The sequence below is a fragment of the Nesoenas mayeri genome (genome assembly GCF_963082525.1).
Source record: "Nesoenas mayeri genome assembly, chromosome: Z".
NCBI lineage: Eukaryota > Metazoa > Chordata > Aves > Columbiformes > Columbidae > Nesoenas > Nesoenas mayeri.
In genome coordinates, this window is record NC_137542.1 from 46,987,196 (window position 1) to 47,004,125 (window position 16,930).

The window sequence follows — 16,930 nt, forward strand, 5'->3', positions numbered from 1 at the left end:
GACTGCCCTTTAAAAGGATAAGGAAACTGTTGCTGCAGCAGATATGTAAACCTTGTTATATCTCAAGGAGTATCGTAGCAAGGATTTTTTTTCTCCATGCTCTCAAAATTCATGCTTGTCTGTGATATAACAATTGGACATGCTGACTGCAACATACAGAGTCAGGGTATCACAAGTGCAGCAGCATTTTCTTTCAGATGACAATCCCGTTGTGCAATAAATGTGTATGAATCAGGTTTCTCTGAGTCCTTTCAGTCTCAGACATCCTTTTGCATGAGTTTTCATGTCACTGTCACAGAATCAGTATCATCCATTTAGACTGCTGTCTCATTCAAACCCTTTTTTAATGCATTGTTAAAGTTGTTTAATTCTAGTGTCAAGAAAATGGATGTTGGTTGTAAGTTTTTGGTGCAGGTTTGGGTTTTCTTTTTTTTTTTTTTTTGTGTGTGTGTGTGTGTGTGTGTGTCTCCCAACACTGTATTAGTTTTTAAAAGGCATAAAAAGGATCTTATTTACTTTTCTTGTTTTCTCCCAGTGAATGTCCCTTCGACTGTAATGGAGGCCATGTCCAGACAAGACACCTTACAACCATTTAATAAAAGTAGCAAACTATCCCCTGCCACTCCACAGCGATCCATAGTATTTCCACAGACTCCGTGTAGCAGAAATTTTTCTCTCCTGGATAAGTCTGGGTCCATCGAGTCAGGATTTAACCAGATCAGTGTCAAAAACCAACGAGTTCTTGCAAGCCCAACTTCAACAAGCCAACTAAATTCTGAGTTCAGTGACTGGCATCTTTGGAAATGTGGGCAATGCTTTAAGACTTTCACCCAGCGGATCCTCTTACAGATGCATGTGTGTACGCAGAACCCTGACAGGTAAAGCCCAGGCTCTCTTTATTTCTGTATCTACTGATAGCCAGATCCACTGCTTTCTTCTTTTATCAAGCTGTTATCATTTCCAAAACCAAACCATTATTAGGATGAGCCTGTACGACATAATTCGTCTGCAGCTGTGTGAAGTAAGCTGATAAAAACCATTGCTTGACTTCACTATTTGTAAAAATATTTGGTATCTAAATGTGGAGATAAAAGGAAATAGCTAAGGATATAATCTTGTTTTCAGAACGGTTTGGTACATCTAATGGAGGCGACAAAATAGAAGGAAAATTTATTAATATCATGGATGGAAAAATGAGGTCAAGATAATTAAAAGTCTCTTGGTCTTCCAAAGATAATCTAACTTGCTGCTCAGTGGCTGTCACAGTCATTTCAGGGTTCACCTATAGTGTGCAATGTGTATGAACTTAATTAAGTACTAAGAGGTAATGAATTGGAATTTTTTGCTTAGTACTATTTTTCTTCAGAGCATGCAAACCCATAAATCGTGCAAAGCTGTCAAAAGGAAATACCTTCTCCACTAGTGATGTGGAGGAAAACAGATGCCACTTATTCAATAAACTAATATCCACACAGAAGAAAAATGTTGACTAGATACCTCAGAGTCAAAGTTGGTTTGAAAGTTTGTCAATACAGAATTTTATGGCTGTGAACTGACGATGAAATTTAGCTGAACAAGTGAATTAAAATTTCAGGTACTTTGACCAGTGGCACAGTAAATATAATGGAATCATTATTTATTAATCAAAGCTGGTTTATTTGACAATTTTGATAGCTGGCAGGACAAAAGACAAAAATCAAATTAATTCAATAAAAAGGGGTGCCCATGTTTTGTCTCTTCTTCAACTGTGAAGAAGGTTTTAGCAGAACAGCTGGAATCCTGGAATGTTGTTCTGAAAGCAGCATGTAATTGTAAATTACATTTAACAAAAAGACTAGCAAAGCCAGTCAACAGTAAGTCTGTGCATGTGTTTGTATGCATGTCTATGTTTCTTTATGTACGTGATTATTTACGTGTACGCATATGTGTGATTCTGTGGGTGTGGAGATACTGGAGCATAAATCCAGTTTTCCAGCAAGAAATGTCAAGCATGCTAGGGGAAAGCTAGATTCCATGCAAATCCTCCTAGAATTGAAATAGTTGATAACATTGTGAATACAAACAAACCTTTTCAACATTTTCCGAATTGTATGCTGGCCTTAGCAGAAACAAACAAACATTATGCTAAGGAAGCTGTAGGACACAACTGACAATTTAAGTGCCACAATGTAGAATACAGGTCCCAAAAGGTCCACTCTCCTAAGCCTCATGGACTCTAATGTTTCCAGTATAGAAGCATTGTAAGCATACTATAAGTCAAAAAATGCCATGTCAGGGAGTCTAGAAAAGGTATTTTGTATGTATGTTTTAGGTCATTTATCCAACCAGGAATGATCCCTAGATTTCATCCTTTCCTTCACTTGAACCCGTCTCTTCCTTTATGAAGAAGCAAGCTTTAGACAATAGTTAATGCAAGAAGTGCCTCCTCTAATGGGGCTGTTTTGCACTCTAAGGTGTAGTTAAGTATACATTTTTTCCAGAGAGAGAAAATGAGGATATGTCTGTCCTACAATAGGTCTGTCATCTTGGAGGTGAGAGATTTGATTTTTATTTTTATTTTTTTAATTTATTTTTTTCTAAGTATCTTGCATCAAATGTTGCCTGAAACAATGGCTGGAATTTAAGTCTTCCCCTTTGGAAGTGAATACACTCTTTAGCAGGTTACTGATTCATGATGTCTTAACTGTTTAGTCTCTCCTGTGCTTGCCTTGATTTGTCCATGCAAAACAGCTTCAACAAGAAAGTGTAGAGCAGTTTTAGTTCAGAATACCCTACAACATAGAAGGAAAATTATCTAGATCAGAAGAAAAGCTGGATTCCCCCAGGGCAAAGAGAGCAAAGGGTGCTTGGACAAAGGACTTAGCAGATTTGAGGAGGGTTAGGGTGAAGAGGAGGTAAGTAAAGAAAGACTGTAAGTGTTGAATTCCAGAAGCTTTAAGGAATGTTTGAAACATAATAGCTAGTGCCTTTTTCTCGATATTGATAGTGGATAATTTAGCTGATTTCTTCTTTGACTTGTAGAGTTTTGTGAATCTTGTTCTTAAAAAACCTTTTTCTCTTTTGTTATACAGAGAACATAAAACCTAAATGGGGTTGCAACAAACACTTACCATTAACTTGTTGCCTAAATACTGGACATTGCAGTGCTCTGCTCTGTGATACCTTTTTTACATCTGTACTGAAAAATGGCTTACATCTCTATGTTTTCATTGAATAAATTGTGCAGACTTCTATTGGAGACTGGTTTTGTAGCGTCCTCTTCATTCCTGTGAGGAGTGCCATCAACATAACTGCTGTAAAAGGATTTCCTGATGTGTATTCTGTAGAGGGCTATGAGGGATGTCAGTCACATGAATCTGTTTAAGTTCACTGCAATTCATTCAGTGTTTGAAATTACCAGAATAACAGTTACTGCAGATCATAACTGCCCTAGGATCTGGGTTCTCATATCCCTGATTAGAAGTCATTACAAGGTTGAGTTTATATCACAAGCAGCTTTTTGTCTTTTATCAGGCACGAGTAGATCAGCTGTTTAGTGACACAGTGGCTGGAGAAGAGTGTCTTTGCCTTCTTAAACATATTGCATTTATCCAGATGAAAAATTCCTTAAGTGTTGTACAAAGTTTCCTGGAGACAATAAAATAGGGTGTGATTTGTGAAAGAGTACCTGCTTGTCAGCCTAAAGTACCGGGTGCAGCTCTCTGGTTTGTATTTTCTCAATGGTATCTGCAGCACCACTCTGACTGATAAACAGCTCCACATTTATTGTCAGCAATTTGTGAGCACACCAGCTGCTATATCTTTGACGTGACTGAAGAAGCAGGGCCTGTCTGCTCTAGGAAATGACTTTAGACTATCTCTTCTGGCTTGGTGTTTGTTTTTCAACAATGTTGATTATCAACAGCATGATGTGCAGGGAAAATGTTTTTGGATGTATACAGGAGTCCAATTCATGGACTGAAATATGAGTAAAACAGACTAAGGGGCTGAAGAAATGAAAAAAAGAGAAACTACTTTAAAGCCACTTAGATTCAGAAAACATCTGAATGAGAGCAGACATAAAAAAAAGGCAAAATACACTTTAATTAAGAAAGAAATGGTCCTGTTTAACAGGAAGATGATTTAATAAATTAAAAAAAATAAGAATTATGAATCCAAAATGGAGAGAATTATTAAAATTACTGTCTTTGCTATTTTAGATTAAGATTAGGTTTTAAATGTAAATTAAAGTTAACTTTAAATTATTTATTTGTTTACTTATAATTTATTTCTCCCTTTTCCTCAAGATTTTTTAGCTTCTTATACTTTGCAGGGTTTCTTTTTTGGGTGTGGGAGGTGAAGATTTAAGTCCATCAAGATTTGAATTCTGGGACTTTCTGAGCCTTCGGGACTTTTTTAAGCCTTGTCTGGGCAGAAGTAGTTGGAGCAAGTCTTTCTTGAAGAAAAATTCCGTCCCCGCCCCCTTATTTGTGAGGGGTGCAGAAAGGGGAATCAAAGCCTTTGATCACAGTTAATAATTTTTAGAGAAATATTTGTATTTTATTATATTTTTAACAGCAATTTGTTTTCCTGTAATCGTGCAGTTTCTTTTAATTACATCTTTCTTCTTTCTCACTATGATCACCAGATTCAGGATATATTGGTGTTGAGGAAAGGCAGACATCTCCATTTGCCAAGAGCTGTCTGTGGCACATTTTAATATACAATATGTACATCTCTGTGATATATATTCTCATTGATTGCCATGTATTTAAGCTGATAACTTGAGGGAAAACTCTGTGTGTCAGTGGCTGATAGACTGTGGATAATATTTGTGCCTTGCAACTCTTGTTTACTGAAAAAACACTATTGTACTCACGTTTTGCTGTAGCATCTCAATATTAAATTGATAGGTTTTTGTTTGTTTGTTTGTTTGTTTTTATAGGATTTTGATGTTTGAAGTTGGCAGGTTAATAGGTTCTTTGTGCTAGGACCAGAGCTGAGCCCATTTTGTGTTTATCTTTTTCATGGTAGGTTCTTATCTTTAATCTTGGTGCTCTCCCCAAATCCATTAATTAACTTAAACATGTTCCAGAACAGGCCTAAAAAAAGTGAATGTTGTGAGCAACAGTTCTTAATTTCTGTTTATGGAGTTATAGAGTGGCTATGGAATATTGCTCAATCAAAGCAAACATTATGATGAGTTTATTGCATGATCTCTTCCCAAAGGTTTGCAAACTCCCAGTAGTCATAGTCAGTAACAACTGAGGGTGCACAGGGCAACACCTCTTCCCGACAGCTTCAGAAGTTTAAAAACACTTCGAGAGTGCTAATTTTCTGCTAGTTTGCTAGTTCCTCCATGGCCACTTGTAAGAGACGATCTCACAACTCCCATAGGGTTCAGCTCTGCCATACCATGTGGTGCCTGACATGCCCAGGGCAGGAGCTGTGCTGCCAAGCGAACACCAAGGCAGCCGGAGATGTGGAGTCCAGAGGTGGTGAAGACGACCCACCCATGGTCACTATGATGCGAGGGACTCTTCTGTGTACAAGCTGACAATAACCTCAGGTGTTAGTGCGTTCTCCAGCCTCTGAGTTCAACTTGCTAGAAGAAGGCATCCCTCCAAAATACCTTCCCATTAGGACAACTGTGACCTAACTCCTCTAACTGTAGCTGTGCTTTTAATGCTGCATGCTGTACCAAGTACTGGCCCTGAAAGTTGATGCTGATCCCATTTCAGTATGCCCTGCCTTCATTCTTTTGCAGAGGCTGTGGTGTGACAGCCTTCCCCCTATGATGCTGTGAAACCCTGTGCTGGGTTCAATGGAGCCCTGTGTCCCATGCTTTGAGACTCTGCCATCAAGTTGGGTTTTTACTACTTCGTAATCTTTAGCAAGGAGGAAAACACTTTCAATCACATGTCAATCACTCCTCTTTCAGCTGGTGCTTTAATATCATTTTCTAAGGGGAAAAAGTCACAGCAATGTGCTGTTGTGTTATTTTATCTCACTGATCTGACGGTCTTTCAATGATAGACTTACAGGTATTCAGGAACTCACCATTACAAACAATCCTTCTTCTAAGGATTATGCTAGGATTCCCCTTGAAAACAGTAAATTTGCCTCTGAAGAGGCCTCACTAGAAACCTATTCGTCATAAAGGAAAGAATTCGAAAAATCAGCAGAAAATAAGATTTTTCAGTATTCTCATAATTCAAACTGTGAATCATTTACTATGTAGGAAAAAGGTTTATATTGGCTGGATATACTTAGGAGTCAGGATTTGGAAAGTATATTATTCTAGCAGAGGAACAATGCAAGATAAATACTTAAAGACTTATGTCACTTTTGCTAAATGAAAATCTAAAAAAAATTAGTTGAAATATACAGTTGTATGTCAGCAGATATTCCAGGTGCAAAAATGCAGGTTTTTCTATTGTTATCTGTTAACATGCTTTGTGCATGTGCCCCATGTGCATAAGCTTTGGGGAGGTTAAGTAAGCCTCATAGAGGAGCATATGTATTATACCGGTCCTATACATGTTACAGTTTTACCCAGAAAAAAATCAGCTACAAAATTGAGAAAATTGTAAGATGGGAATAGACACCACCAAACAGCAAAATCATTCAAGAGATTGTCTAAATTAGGGAGCGAAAAGTACTCTTGATTAGTTTCATTTTGAAAACGTAAATCAAAAAGCTTGGAAAAGCTCAAATTCTAAATAAATATAAAACCTGAAAACTGTTATGTTACAGTTACTCCTTTCTGCATTTCACTTGATAGTGGGCCATCATTTAGTCAGTGACTGTAAGACTGGGTTCTCTAGAAAAATCTGTTGGCATCTACATGTTTGTAAAACCTAGAGAGATGATTGATGGTCCATGGGGTGAATGACAACAGTATAACTTTTCTAACAGGAGAATTTGCTTCTGTGTAAGTAGATTTCCTTTCTTTAAGCTCAGACAGGAAGACAGAGAACTAGAAAAATATGTAGCTAGGTGTTTAATGAAAAACATTAGAGCTGCTTTTGATAGCTGTCAGCACATCATTCACATCTGCAAATTGCTATACGTCAGTTTAGCTATTCTTAAATGTAACTTAAAAATACTACATGAGAAGATTTTAATCAGAGTTCATTTAAATCTGGAAGGGTCTGCAAGATCTTCTGCAGAAAATGCAATAATGAAGATATTGAAAACTAAGTTGTTTTTGGTACATGGTAGCTGGAGAACAAATTTTTATAGGAAAAAACTTCCTTCAGAGAGGCAGCATGTACTTCGATGCCCTGACACACCTGTTACATCAAATTGATTGCTTGCATGCTTGCAAATCTGCTTGCATATCTGCAAAAGAATATTTTAATTATATAAGCTTTCACATACAAAGTGACTGACAAAAATTTTGTTTGAACATTGATTTTCTGCAACATTACCACACATCTGGACTGTGACACAGCTATGCTCATATTCACATGGATACCCTGAAGCTCAGGAAGGTACAATATGTTCTCAGTTATTCCAGTGGAAATTAGTTTTTCTGGGCTGAGATTGCATTCAGTCTAGCAGCACATCTTTGAAAATACAGCCTGTGAAGACCACTGTTTTTACCCTGTTCCTTCTGTTTGCAAACCTCTGCTATAAAGAGGTCACCATTTTAATTCACTGTCCTATTGCAGTCCAAAGTGGTGGCAGAAGACAAAACTGTTACATCAAAGACAGGTCTGCTCTGCCCATGTCAATGTGCTCACTGAACCGAGCACTGCTTGTGTTCAGTCCTTCTGCATCGCTTTCATTTTTTTGAAAAACAGCATATTGATTTTATTTTCTGCCAAGAAAATATTCTGACCACAGTAAAATAGTTAACAGAGAACAAAACGATAACTTTTATATTTGTTGAATGACTTTTTGCTCTTGGAAAAAAATATTAGTATCCAAAAGTTGTCAAAATTTACTATATTTGAAGCTTCAGTTGTGCGAATCAGATAAAGCATTCTAGAATGGTTATAATATTTCAATGCATTTATAGGTTTTCTTTTAAAAATGAGCTTTGTTTAACGTGTGCAATGTATCTAGCTTGAAAAAAATTACTTGTTCTGCCCATTTTAGTATTAATCAGAATCATCTGTGTATAAACTGGAGAAATACATCCCCAGCAAAGAGGAGGGTAACGACTTAAATAGTTATTCCAAGATATGGATGAAGAGAAAAAATACAGTCAAAGTGATCTAACAACAGCTGATATTTTACAGGGCACTTTTTACTGAGCATCTGCCAGTGAAATGTATTCAGAGTATGTATATTAATATGCTTTGTAAACAACAAATTTGTTTTGAGCCAATGTAGGGGGTAAAAACATTTTACTTGGCAGAATAATATCCAGTTATAACTGGTTTGGAATTTTGATTATTTACAGATAAGTTACAGTGTGACTTTTTGTTATATTAAATGAATCACATTGACTGTTAAAAAAATAAAAGATCAATTGGTTTTATGTAGTGTTGTATCATTTACTATGGTAACTGTTAAAAATAGATAACCAGAGGCTAATAGATGTTAATGGTTGCTCTCACTATTAAAAAATCAATGTTTCATGGTTAAAGAATACCTTAATGTATTATTTTTGCTTAAAAGTGTTTGATTTGAAAATATCCAAATAAGTTTGCACTTAAATTTTCTTAATTTTCTGTGCAAATTAACCTTGCACTTCAAGAAAGGAGAAGACTGGGCATGTTACTGCTTGTATTCCAATGAGAGAAACAGATATTCAGCACTTGTTTTTTTTTTTTTTATTAAAATGCTATTTTACATACATTCGTGGTTTTTTAGGGCTACATCATCTAATATAAGTAATCTTTTCCACAGCTTTTATGTATTTCTTTCGAACTTTTTGGAGACCAGTTAGGTTTTCACATCTAAGTAATTAAAATTGTAAGCTATTGAGTTATTGACCAATACTGAGCTATTAATCAAGCTAAAAAATTCTACAGTAAGGGTTCAGTGCTCTGAAGCATTGTAAAATAACAGTGTTTGTGTTCAGTGATGCAAGTAGCCACAATTAAGCAGTTCACTTGACAAATGAGATAGTTCACTTTATTTTGCACTTAATTGAATTGTACATGCTTGGTCACCATTGACTCCTTCCATTTAGTTTTGGTTCCTAGCCATTTAAACACAAACATGTATTAAAGATAGAGCAATTAAATTGGTGTTCGCCACTGCTTCTAGAAATGCAGACATGAAAAGCTGTGTCTTAAAATGTTATACAGGTTAAAAATCATCAATATTCCTCTAGAAAAATTCTTATTTTTCTTAACCAAAAGTCTGATGAGCATGTAGGACTCTGTCTCTAACTTACATCAAAAGCAAAAAGGAAAAAAAACTCTGTAGGATGTGATATTAAATCACTTTTACCAAATGGAAATATATAGACATTTTTTCTTCACATTTGATTTTAGTTAGTCATGTTATCTGCATTTCAACATTCCTGTCTCACCTTCCTCTCTTGTATCCTTTTTGTTCTGTGTTTGCAGTCTATTTGTTGTGATTCTGAATTTCTAACATATCAATCAGTTTTGTTTGTTTGTTATGTTTGTTTTTAACAAACTGTGGTGTTGAAAACCTAAATTCTGGGTTTCATTTCAAGATCACAAAAACGACATTTTCAATGTGGATGGGAGAAACATGTTAATTAAATGCAAACATTTTCAATAGCAGCAAGAAAATAAAAAGGTAATTGTAGCATGGTGGTTATTTTTTCCAATGTCTCTCATTGAAAAAGGTGATCTCAAAAAACCTAGATTCCTCCAAAGCAATATGAAGAATTTAATGGCAAGGAGTCACAGAATCCATCTAGGATATAAGTAAAACCATGAGATGTGCATTTGTAGATAAGACTGTAGTTGGCACCAAGTGACAGAAGATTTCATGAGTCTCTTAGCTCTGATGGGAGAGGAATTTTTTTGTGACTCAGGCATACTATGTTGAGTTTGGGAGAAATAAGGCAGGCTTACCATGTGTGGTGCAGGCTAACTAGCTTGCTGAGTCATGTTTTGTGGGACATGATGCCTATAGACTCTCAGGCAGTTTCTGGACAAGCATTTCACATTTACTAAAGAGGTGATGAAGTTTTGGTTATGTTTCTCCCAAGAAAGCCACAGAGAAGTGCACCTGCAGTTCTCTTTGGAAATTGCTGGGAAGAACAGATGTTTCTGCCCATATAGTTTCCTGCTCACGTCAACAGAAAGCACTGACAGCACCATGTTTCTCTTTCCCATTGCAGGCCCTACCAGTGTGGTCACTGCTCCCAGTCTTTCTCCCAGCCTTCGGAGCTGAGGAACCACGTAGTTACACACTCCAGTGACAGGCCTTTCAAGTGTGGCTACTGTGGTCGTGCCTTTGCTGGTGCCACAACTCTCAACAATCACATCCGGACACACACTGGGGAGAAGCCCTTCAAGTAAGTACTTGGATCCAGCAGCCCTTGCCAACTGAGATCCGAGAGGGAAATGCAGCGCCACTGTTCACCAGCATCACTGCTTCATACTAGCACACAGCAGAGGTTCCCTTCAAAGCCAAGGTTGTACTGTGAGATAAAACCATTAGTGGCATGGCTAAAATCAGAATTAAACCAGGCTTGGTTTTGGGTGGCTTGCAAGCCCTGAGCAATTTTATATCCTCTAATAAGAACTTCTTTATTTAATTAAATGTCACACTGTTGCCAGAGACCCATAGCTGAGAATAACACTCAAGACTGGGAGAGACTATGCTGTAAGGATGCTAATATGATTCTTTGATGTCTATATACTGAGGTAGATCAAGCTTCATTTAAAAGCTTATTTGGATCTGGTTAAATATGGGAAAGAAATACACATCTTTTTTTAGTCTCAGTGTCACTGCATAGAAAAAGCAACCCTAGCTTGTGACATAACTTTGGTAAGACCATAAAAAGAAACTGATAGTGTTCGGCTGCTTAAGACGTAAGAAAAAACAGCCACTTGGTCAAGATTTTTTTAATTAAATAGGCTCTGCTTATTTCTGCAGTTTTTGTTGACTGAATTTAAAGCTAAGTGCACGCATGAAGTTTCAGCAATTTTCCCTCTGTGCTCACCTCCAGCCATAGCATAGGTGACCCAGGTGGATTTTTCTGTTGTGCAACACTCTGCCTACCTGACAGGAGGTGTTCCCTCAGAATACAAATTTTTCATAATTTTGTCTGTATCTTTGCTGAACTGACAGACTCAAATTTTATAGATATTGACTGACAAGCACAAATTTTATGGATATTATACCTGTAACAATCCCACTTTGGAAGAAAAATAATGTGTTGATATCAATGTATAATGTACTGATACAACTTCTTTTGGAAGCTACCTGATGTTCCTAGGAGGAATGGGAATAAGAGTAGAAGGTGTGTGTTTCTTTCAGTTCTCCAAGGACTATCTGTCCTCTGTCTACTTTTCTCCATTTGTCTTTCTTTTGTACTTTTGCTGTACTGTGCTTTCAGTCTTCTGGTTAATGTAATGGGGCCTGTCAGAACCCCTCATAACAAGCTCGATAGAGATACCAGTAGAGATGCTTTGCCTCCATATATGGTTGAAAGGGAGCATGGCCTCCATACATGTCTCTGCTGGGGGCAAGGGGACAGAGCCAGGAACCAAATACTGCATGTCTGGTACAGAAGAGCTTGCATACCAGAAATCACGGCTACGATTGTGTTGTAGGTGGCAAAACAAGGAAGCTCAGAGCATCTAAACATTGAATCCTCTAGAGCTAGTCTGTTGAATGCTCAGAGCCCACAGAAAGTGAGCCAAAAGTAGTGTAAGCGATCAGATTGATTTTATCTAGTTGCTGTGTAAATAGATTTTAGTAATTAATGGAAGAGGTTTCCAGGTCAAAATGGAAAATAGATTTCTTTTAATGTTAAGGTGTTACTTATGTGTAACCTTGTTGACTCCACTTAATTTTTTTCCTTAGCATCCTGTTTTTGTCATGTTTCCAATAGATCTGCTATTTTTCCCCATTTAGAGTCATTATTTTTCCCCTTTAGTTTCATAATTTTTTTGCTCTTTTCCAAAATGGTCTAGACTACAGCACAATTTCATTTGTGAAAGCGCTTAACATATGTACCAGTCGTCTGGGATTTGTTTGCTTGTTTTGCCCTGTTTATGCTGAATTATTTAAGTATTCCGGGATGTATCTGCCTATTCTTAAAGCTGCAGGGCAGAGCAACGACGAACGTGGATGGTCTGTACTGCTTCTTTATGATGTATGGCATAATCGCATTCTTGTAGGATTTTTATTTAGTTTCCTCAAACTCAAGGAATAGTAGTACCGGTTTCTCTCTGGAAGTCTTGTTGAAGTATTTGTAGTAAGCTGACTGGTAATTTCACATGAAATTAAAACTGGCCCTGCAGATCTTCCCATGCCAGCTAGTCAGATAAGGGGACACATGAGCCCTGATCCTGCAAGATGTTCAAAAGGGCAGATTTGCCTCCCATACAGGACTGATTGTGTTTGAGAAAGGAGAGGCAGAAAACTTTTCTAGAAATGATTCGCTCTCTCTGCTGGAGGAAAAAGAAACAGCTGCAGCTGATCTGATGTCTCATCATCATTTAGATCCTCCTTTGAAAAGGAGGTGTCCAAGACCTGGTGTTAAGTAAGCTTAGGAAAAAACCTCAACAAATTCTAGTAAACAAGAACCATAAATGAGATGAACAAGATTTCTGTCTCTTGATCATGCAATTTAGGTTTTAAATATTTGTTTACAAAGGGATTTTGAGTATATGCTTGCCAAAAAAATGTGAAAAAAGTCCATTGAAGTAGGGCTTCTGTAGCTCAAAAAGTTTTATATTTGTGGTAAAGTACTTATTTCTGTTGAATAATATTTTTGCTATTAGCAACTACGACCGTGCATGGATAATGCTGAATTACTTAAATGTGAGCTAGGATATTTTTAAAATAACATGCATAAAGGTGTTGCTGGGTTCTACTTCATGGGTGAAAATGGGCAGTCAGCTGGACAGTTAACTTGCATCAACTGTAAATGCAACCTCACTATTTCTAATGCAGTAAGGCAGTTACATTTCTAAGAAGGCTTTTGGATTAAGCAGGCGATGGCAAACACCAAGAGTATGTTTGTATGCATATTACTTTCAGAAAGTGGTGTTAAAAATTGTGAACATAGAGTGCAGTATTTTAAAATATTTCCATTTAATTTTTATTTAAGAGGAATTCTGTGATTGGTTAAAAAGCTTTTTCTGAGAAGACGCCTTCTTTGTAGATCCTAGGTAACTTTGGAAGTATGGTGGAAGACTTTTCTATTTGCTTTTTGTTACAGATAACAATGCTAAGTGAGGTTATCTGTAGTCAAAGCTTTAGCTGTATTGCCTGGACTGCAGGTCCAGTTAGAAGGGATTTCTTTTCATGTCATCACAAGCTATCAAGTCAGCCTCACCACCGTAAAGTTTTTGTGTATTCTTATCTTACTGAAGTCTCCACAATGGCTGCTAGTCTGGGAACAAAGCTCTTAAGTAGGAGAAAAAGGAAGATTATTTGCCATCTCTGTTTTCTTAAATTCTTTCCCTCAGTCTTTTCCATTTCAACAACAATTATGGGTAGTTAAGGAACTTGCCTGTAGAATCGAGGTTATGCAAACCTCTAATAATCAGTAGTCAACCAAAAAGAATTGGAGGAAAAATTCTTTCAGATTGGGATAACCCAGGTGTTTTTCATAGTTTCTTACTGAAATGCAAAACTGGGGAAGATCCGTTTCAGGTTGAATATAGAATATAGATGTTGTACCTGCAGTGACATCTCAGTTTCTCAGCTTTGTATTGGTGTTTGTTTTTTTGTTGTTGTTGTTTAAGTTAACTTTTTGTGGTTTTTTTTTTGTGTTTTGTGTGTATGTGTTTTTTAAACTCTTTCAAATCAGTTTAAAATTTAGCGTTAAATGTCATTCTTGAATGAAATCTTAAAATTTTTATTTTGAAAACAGCAAATGATGATATTTTTTTACTAAAATAGATCGCAGCATTTTCTTCACCCAAAGCATTTCACAGAGTTGATATAAAATTGGGAATTAAACCAATCCTGCCTATAATCCTCAATGTCAATGTTTTGAAAGCACTGTAAAGTAAACAAACAGACCAGTGACAATGAGACCAAACTCAGAAAATCCATCACCTTAGACATATCCCAAACTGACTGATGATCATTTTCAAATTTAAGAAACATTTTGTTTACCATCCCCAACCAAGCAAGGCACATGGGCAAATCTCGTGGTATAATGAAGTCTTCTGTTTCATGAGGTGGAATATTGTAGTACAACAATTCCCCTTACAATTAAAATAAAGGCACACACATTGAAAAAAACAAACCAAACCAAACCAAAACCAAAAACGTAATATATATCCAGTTTTCACTGATGGCTTCTAATTGTTTGAGGACTATTATGTATCTTCTTTGGATCTATGCTGTGTCAGGGGCTGTTTAAATTTCTTTCAAATGCCATCAGATGATTTAAGTGGAAATTATGTGGTCTTTCAGTTAATAAGTACAATTGTTGTCAATACTTGTAGCTACAGTTGAAGCTTAACCAGAAATTTGGCATATGTCTAATATCCAGGCTTGTGCTCATCCCCATGGTTACTTTGTGAGAGGTGGGCTCATGAGAGGTGGCCTCTTTTTCCTTCCTGGCTGTTTTGGCTACTATCAACCTTCCAACACAACATTGAACATGTGTGGCATTGGACATGCACACAAAAACATGCACACACATGCTCATCAGCCTCATAGATACAGGTCATTGCAGTAGTTATTCTTCTACAGCAGGGTGTGAAAGGATGGTTGACAGATGGAAAGAGTATATCATCATTCAAAAGAAAAATATATTCTTGATTTTCCTCCAATTCCTACCTACCATGAAATAGCTACGTTCATTGCTGTGACACTGTTATATTTCCTATCAGTTTGTCTTAGGCAACACCTTCTCCGGACTGCATTGGAAAAAGGAGTCAGGGGACTAATAGAGGTCCCTGCCTGTAAGCCAGGTACTTATATATCCAAAACTGTAGTCCTGAAAACACCATCCACAACTTTTGCAAGTGCCTAGAAAATACTAGGCACCTTGGGTACTATCTGAAGTTTATCTGAGTACATGAGAAAGCCAGGGGAATTAAGTGCCTTGTTGAAAGCTGTATTCTGCCTCTGTAGTGCAGAGAGCACAGCCCAACCAGCAGCAGCCCTAGGCACCCATATCCCTCCTGTCCTAAGGGCAGATGCTTGTACCAACATGTTTATTCTTTTCTAGTCTCTCTTCAGCATCCTGCTGTCCTGTGTCTGTATGAAAGTGTTGCAGAACAGTCTGTAGCTGGGGAGTTAGAGCACTCTCACAGCTGAAGAAGCTTGTGAATAAAGGGCAGGAACTTGTATTTTAAACAAATATAATGAGCTTTGCTCTGTGCTTTTAAGAGCAATGCAAGGTGCTGAGTGAATGTGGTGTCCAGCTCTAACCTCCCAGGCAGGCTCCAGAAAGGGTAAGGAGGTTCACCACAGCTTCAAGGCCAGTGGTTTTAATGAGGAACTCTGTCTTTTGATTACTTTATATTCTTTCTCTGAATCATACATGGCCACTAAGCATCCTGATATAGTATGTTTCATTCATAAGGCACTGCCACACCTGATTTTGTAGGTTATTTTGCAACTATATGCCACACAAGTGGTCAGGCAGGGATCCAACCCTCCTATTACTCAGCAAGCAAAGTGCTTGTGTTTGTAGACATCAAAATAACAAAACTATCAAGTTCAAGTAGATAGCAATATCTCATACAGACTAAGTTAACCCCAGCCTTAAAATTGATTCTAATGCCTCTGTGACAGATATATATATGTATATAAAAATAATACAATAATTTGCAAGTTTGTCAGGCAATGAAAGGTAGTATATTTTGACACACTAATCCAGTAACTAATCAGTATTCTAATAAACAATCAGCATACACTAATGTGTCATCAGCACTTCAGAAGCTCTGGAGAGTGGATGATGTGCACATAGACGCTAATGAATACCCCAAAAATCATTAAGCAATCAATACTTCTGAGTTATTTTCATTGAGCTGATAGGTCTGATACATTAAAGCTGACATTTTACATTTGTCAAGATCACAGTGCAGTTTTTAACAGTGGAACAGGCTGCTAAAAATATTCCATGAAAGACAATCAAAGAAACACAACTTAAAAGTGTTGATTTTTTAGATTGGTACGGTAGCTTGGATGAATGACTCTGTAATGTCTATGCTAAATGTTCCTGAAGCAGAACTTTCTTACTAAAAATTACTAATTTGAAGAATATTCCACATTTATGTATATGTGTAAATATATTTATTTTCTTTTGTTTGTTTGTAAGCAACTAGATCAGTGACAGTTCACTTCCTATCATTCACATCAGTGAAGAGAAAAAGACGAATATTAATTAGCTGAGCCCTTTATTTTCCTCACTTCTCCTTTGAAGGTGAAGAATTCATTGTAGTGATGCTTTTACGATAATCTTCTTTGAAGATAAAACATCACACAGCACCATTAAATCAAAGATGACTTTTGGAGTGAGCACCATACAAGAAGAATCTGCTCCATCCATGTTTATGACTTATTAAACACCTTTATCTAGTGTTCAGAATGCAAATTAAGAGTGCTGTGCTTGGGAGATTAAATACAATAAATTCTCTTCCAGGGCAGGGGTAGGGTATTCATTCCAACCTAGCAATAAACCCCTCTTATCCCTTCTGAAATTCAATTATTTTGTTCGTTCATTCACGTTATCTTTGTTGCAGATTATAGTTCTCTAAGAAGAGGACCAGGTAGAAAGACAGATGACATAAAAGACAGTGAAGCAAACACTGCTGACTGTTGCGAGTTCTTGCTCAACCCACAGATTTCTCAAATGTGGATGTTTTCA

At 37.0% G+C, this 16,930-nt stretch overlaps 1 protein-coding gene across 1 annotated transcript in view; it reads left to right on the forward strand.

Annotated features, from left to right (window-relative positions):
* The window catches only part of PRDM6 (PR/SET domain 6), a gene marked incomplete at both ends in the record, with an annotated part of 72,368 nt that overhangs the window by 54,772 nt on the left and 666 nt on the right, over positions 1-16,930 (forward strand). The window contains 2 exons of the mRNA XM_080362975.1: positions 536-878; positions 10,259-10,435. Coding sequence (XP_080219101.1) covers positions 536-878; positions 10,259-10,435 — 520 coding nt within the window. The remainder of the gene's footprint in view (positions 1-535; positions 879-10,258; positions 10,436-16,930) is intronic.